The 5,471-nt window shown below is 34.6% G+C and overlaps 1 protein-coding gene across 1 annotated transcript in view; it reads right to left on the bottom strand.

The window, feature by feature from the left end:
• Positions 1 to 3,699: 3,699 nt before the first annotated feature.
• Positions 3,700 to 5,471, bottom strand: part of LOC107597091 (mitochondrial fission 1 protein-like) — a 4,087-nt gene continuing 2,315 nt past the window's right edge. Inside the window, exons 4-5 of the mRNA XM_016287998.1 lie at positions 5,242 to 5,347; positions 3,700 to 4,039 (exon numbers count right to left, since the gene is read on the bottom strand). Of these exons, the coding sequence (XP_016143484.1) occupies positions 3,939 to 4,039; positions 5,242 to 5,347 (207 nt within the window). The 3' untranslated portion in view covers positions 3,700 to 3,938. The remainder of the gene's footprint in view (positions 4,040 to 5,241; positions 5,348 to 5,471) is intronic.

Below are 5,471 nucleotides of genomic sequence, written 5' to 3'. Positions count from 1 at the left end.
CTATCTATCTATCCGTCCGTCCGTCCATCTGTCTGTCTGTTGTCCGTCTGTTTGTCTATCTATCTGTCCATCTGTCGCCTGTCTATAAATACATACATAAATATAATGCATTAAAATACATCATCATCTACAATTTGATTTCATTGCTTTTTATAATGTGTTAATGTAACAAATATATGTTGATAATAAAGAATGTTTAACTCTTTCACATGTAACGTGAGCAATGAGAGGACAAAAGTTTGACTAGGTGCTGCCGCTGTTGAATTGTTTGCGTGTGATAAGCAGATGATTGTTCTCGGTTTTAAAGGTCAGGTTTATGACTAGCTTGCTTGACTATTGCTATAAGTCAACTTTAATGGTTCCTTAACAAACACAATAGTTTTCCCTCATGGTTATGCATCTCCTAAAACCGATGATGACACTTTCAATGATCTGACGTTTATGGGGACCATAAAAAGAGCTCATAAAATAGCTCTGTTAGAAAGCAGACTTTTTGCAGTGATGCTGAATCCTGAACGTGGAAATCTATACTCAGTTCAAACCCTGCTCTAACACATACTGCAAACTCGGCAGGGTTAATTCAGCTCTCACTCTCAGAAAAAAAAGAAAAGTAAAAAAGCTTGTCACTGGGGCAGTACCTTTTCAAAACGTACACCTTTGTACCTAAAGGGTCCATTTTGGTAACTTAAAGGTAGATATTAGTACCTAAAGTGTGCATATTAGTACCTAAACGGAACAAAAGTATACCTTTTGAAAAGGTTCCGCCCCAATGACAGCTTTGTACCTTTTTTTTCTGAGAGTAGGATCCTTGCCAAGTTTGCTGTGTTTAAATAAGATTGTGTAATTTAATTGTCATAGTGTCATGTAAAATCGAACACATTAGACTACCTGGTAAAAATATGTTTGTCGTCTCTGTAGGAAGGCTGATTTTCAGGAGCAGGATTGAGTCATGGGTGTAATTTGGGTACACTGTAAAAATTATTGGTTTTTCTGAGAGTAGGATCCTTGCCAAGTTTGCTGTGTTTAAATAAGATTGTGTAATTTAATTGTCATAGTGTCATGTAAAATCGAACACATTAGACTACCTGGTAAAAATATGTTTGTCGTCTCTGTAGGAAGGCTGATTTTCAGGAGCAGGATTGAATCATGGGTGTAATTTGGGTACACTGTAAAAAATTATTGGGATTTGAACAGTAAAAGACTATAAGTAAGTTTCCATAATATATTCGGTGAATAAATGTAATTACATTTAACGTAATTTTACAGTAAAATGCTGTTAAAAATAGTCATTGTATAATTTACAGTGAAAAACCGTAAATTGACACTCCCAGAATTCCCAGCATGACACTTCATAGTTGTTGTTTTTTTGTTGAAATAACATGTTTCTTCTTATCAGGTGTGTACATTAGGGTTTAATCTTACATCTAATGTTGTTAAATTAATGTTTATTGCATTATTTCAGTATCATGTGTGTCAGCATGATGGGGTTTAGTGTTTGTGTGAATGACACTGTGTGCACTTTCTATATATAAATATTGTCCTCCTCAGCTCGTAGAAAAGCTTTTTGTGATGAGCTTCGGTTCATCATGTGACTTTCTCATCACCACCAGTTTTTGGTGGTTATCAGTGCATTACAATGGTTCAAAGGAGATATTAGTACTTCAATGTGTTGGTTTATTAACATTACATCAGTTAATGAAATACGGTATTTTACTGTGAATTTGTGAAGTCTTTAAAACCTGAAATGTTGCTACCATATTTTTTACAGTGAAGTTCTGGCAACCACAGCTGCCGGTATTATACCGTAAATGTCACAGATTTTTTTTTTTACAGTGACATGGTAGTGGACAAGACAAATATAATAGATGTGTGTAAACAAGAATAAACTGTGGGGATATTTAATTGACTATTGTACACAGAGAGTGTTATGTAATTGCTTTAAGCAAATTTGTCATGTGTAAACAAGGAAAGGAAGAAAACTATGATTGAGCTCTGAACCCAGGCTGTTGTAAATCTTTTTTATGATCTCTTTAACATCAAGAGGTGAGCTGAATCAAAAACTATTATTAAATAACAAGGAAAAACCTGTGCATTGATATTGTTTGACTGATACTAAAATGCCCCTACATGTTTCAATCAAACTTGCACAGTTGAACTGGGCTACTTGGATTTGCTGTAATAAACAAATGCATCAATAGAATATTTATTCTATTCTCTATTTACGATATCAAAATCAATATGAGAAATGACAACCAATCAGATGTACAAAACAAATGTGACTTTCATGGGATGAAATGCACTCTCAGGAAAAAAGGTACAAAGCTGTAACTAAAGCAGTATCAAAAGCTACAGCCTTCTTCCTTATTAATCACTAAATGCTAAATGTGAATACCTTAAAGTACATATTAGCATCTAAAGTGTACACATTAGTAACTTTTAAAAGGGTACCGCCCCAGTGACAGTTTTGCATATTTTTTCTGAGTCCGAGTCTGAGCTTGACTTAAATCTTTATTTTTCTCACATCTCAATTCACTAGTTTGTTCTCGCTTGTATTTTAGTGCTAATTACAATTAGTCTCAACAAAGTTTGGAAACATCCAATAGAACAAAGCACCAGCAAAGTCCCACACACAGGCAAGTAGGAGAAAGAATAGCCTGTGCATCAGACTTCTTTTCATCATTTGCTTTACCGGTTAATTAGTAACCACAATATTGTGTTATAAAATGATGGTACTAATGGCAACCATAAAGCCAGCATTGTAAAGCTGAGATGATGTGCGTAAGTCCCTTATTAATAATTAATTAGTCCCTTAGTTGAATCATGTGGGAAGTACAAATTGTACATTAAATTGAATGCCATTATCAGCTATTATTATACTTTCAAGGCCTGATAGTTGTTGACTTAAATCAATGTTGGAGATACTCCCACATCTGAGAGCGTCTGAGCTAATGATGCACGGAGGACAACGACTTTGTGAGTGACTATTTAACAAGCAGCTTCAGACCGCATTCAAAATTAAAGTAAAGTAATCTATGTTCTTCTCACCTTGATTCCCAGATATTTTCACTAAAGAATTTTAAGTCTTGCATGATGCATATCCAACTAAAAAATACAAAAAAATTCAAAAACCCCTTCATTAGTCTCTTTCAGACTTAAAATACCTTGTTTTGTTGAATGATGGACTTGACTCCAGTCTCTTGTTCATCTTAACAATGTGTGGAGGACAAAGAAAACACTGGGAAAAAGTGCTTTTTCTTTGCAAATGTTTCAGTATAAAATGAGCATAGATTACAAAAGGTCACACAGAGAAACACACAAGGAAGGGAAGATGAAACGCTTGACAGCACATGTTAACCCCTGGGTAATAAACAAGGTGCTGACAACGATGAATTGTAAGAAAATGCATTACAAGACTGATCGTGCATGACACTTCCAAATCAAACGTGCAACGCATATAAACACACCTTACAAGTTCAGTAAGCACAACTTTTAATTTATTAACAGTTTTAATGTAGTTTATCAAAAATGTTCCATATTGATTATCTATAGTGTAAGTAGATTGATATATTTAATTAAAAAAGAGAAAACCCCAAAAGTGCATACTAATACAATACATCTTATCCTGTACTGCAAATCCTTGGCAAACCTCTGTAGTTGAATTTCCTTTGAAAAATGAAAAGTTTCAGAGGAAAAACATAAATTTTTCTTTTTTGCTTTATTCCAACCCCACATATCTATACATACCAGAAAGAGCTGGAGAATCATAAAGCAAAAGAAATGTGGTAAAATATGATAGTATCATGGCAGAAAAATCATGGCAGAAAAATGCAAAATAAAAAGAGACAGGCCTCCTTATGGTTTTATGTGATTATAAGAAATCATTAAGTCTCTCTTTTGGAGAGGAACGGAATCAAAGTACGCTCGCCAGGAACTCCATATTAGGACTTTGCACCTTTGGCCACCGCCAAACCAATAAGACCAGCCAATCCGGCCACACCTAAACCGATACCGCCGACGATCGCCATGCCAACTAAGCCATCTGAAAAAGAACATGTAAAAAAAATAAAAAATAAAAAATAATGATTTCTTTGTTGAGATGAATCAATTTGAGTTTTGTTTACATGCACATAAAATTCAGCTTAAGGCCTATATTTATGTTTAAACACATACAGACACTGGAATATTTCCATAAACGTGGTTGTTGCAGGTATAACCAGACAATATAACCAGGTCTATAATTTAATAAGGACTTCTCGCCTTTAAAAACACCTGAGAACACCGTCATAAAAAGGTAATAATCAGGCAATTGTCAAAAGGCAGGTGCAGTCATGTGGTGGCAACTCAGCAAAAGAAGAGAGAGTGAATGCAAGTTTGCAGCAAGGACTGGTAGGAGAAAGCCGTGATGTTCTAGCTTACAGATGTAGAACGGCAAAGCAATTTAAGAATGCTGAAACGCTCATTCCCCAAAATCTGCCATCATGAAGAATGGGATGAAACCAATTGCCATCAAATTGGGAGGTTTTGCGGCACAGACACATATACTTCCTTCACTGCAGTGGATTTTCTGAATAAGTTACATGCAACAAGTTTCTGATTAAAACTGGTTTATTCCTGGGGTGGGAATTGGAATTTGCTGAATCCAAAAATAAAGGTCGTAAACAGAAAAACAGCAATATGATTGTGGCATTTACATGACTGATTACCAATCACTAAATTCTGATATGCATGTACATGCAGTCATCATCTCAAGCTTTCTCATTCTAAATGGATCTTGAACAATTATTCTTTGTGACAAATGAAAGGCAGTGAATATAATTAAAACTGAAATGTATTCCTGTGATGGCAAATCTGAATATTCAGCAGCCATTACTTCAGTCTTCAGTGCCACACGATCTTTCAAAAATCATTCTAATATGCTGATTTTTTTGCTCCAGAAACATTTCGGTTTATTATCAATGCTGAAAACAGCTGTGCTACTTACTATTTTTGTGCAAACAATTATACTTTTTTTTTTTTAGGATTTGATGAATATAAAGTTCAAAACAAAATAATTTATTTAAAAATAGAAATTTTAATTCATGTTAATTGCCACTTTTGAATATTGGAACGAGTCCTTGCTAAATAAAAGTATTAATTTTTAAAAAAACAAAATCGCACTGACCCCAAACTTTTAAACGGTAGTGTGTCACAAAATCCTAATTAATAAGACCATTTTCTGGTTCAAATGCTGTTGTATCTCACCTTTTCTTAGAGCATTGTTGATGAGTTTCTCCAGTTCCAGGGCCTGTTTATTATGTGGTTCATTCTTCAGCAGTGAACGAATGTACTTCAGTGCTCTCTCGTACTCCTGAGAGTACGATGGTAGGGTGGTAAAGAGAGAGAGATTAAATGGAAACTAATTAAAAATGATCCAAGTATCTCTAAGCCCAGTTTATACTATATTTTTGATCAAACAAATGCAACATTGGTGA

This window comes from Sinocyclocheilus grahami, unplaced genomic scaffold (assembly GCF_001515645.1).
Source record: "Sinocyclocheilus grahami isolate Dianchi unplaced genomic scaffold, SAMN03320097.WGS_v1.1 scaffold227.1, whole genome shotgun sequence".
In the NCBI taxonomy this organism is placed as follows: domain Eukaryota; kingdom Metazoa; phylum Chordata; class Actinopteri; order Cypriniformes; family Cyprinidae; genus Sinocyclocheilus; species Sinocyclocheilus grahami.
This window is presented reverse-complemented; position numbering and strand designations above follow the sequence as displayed.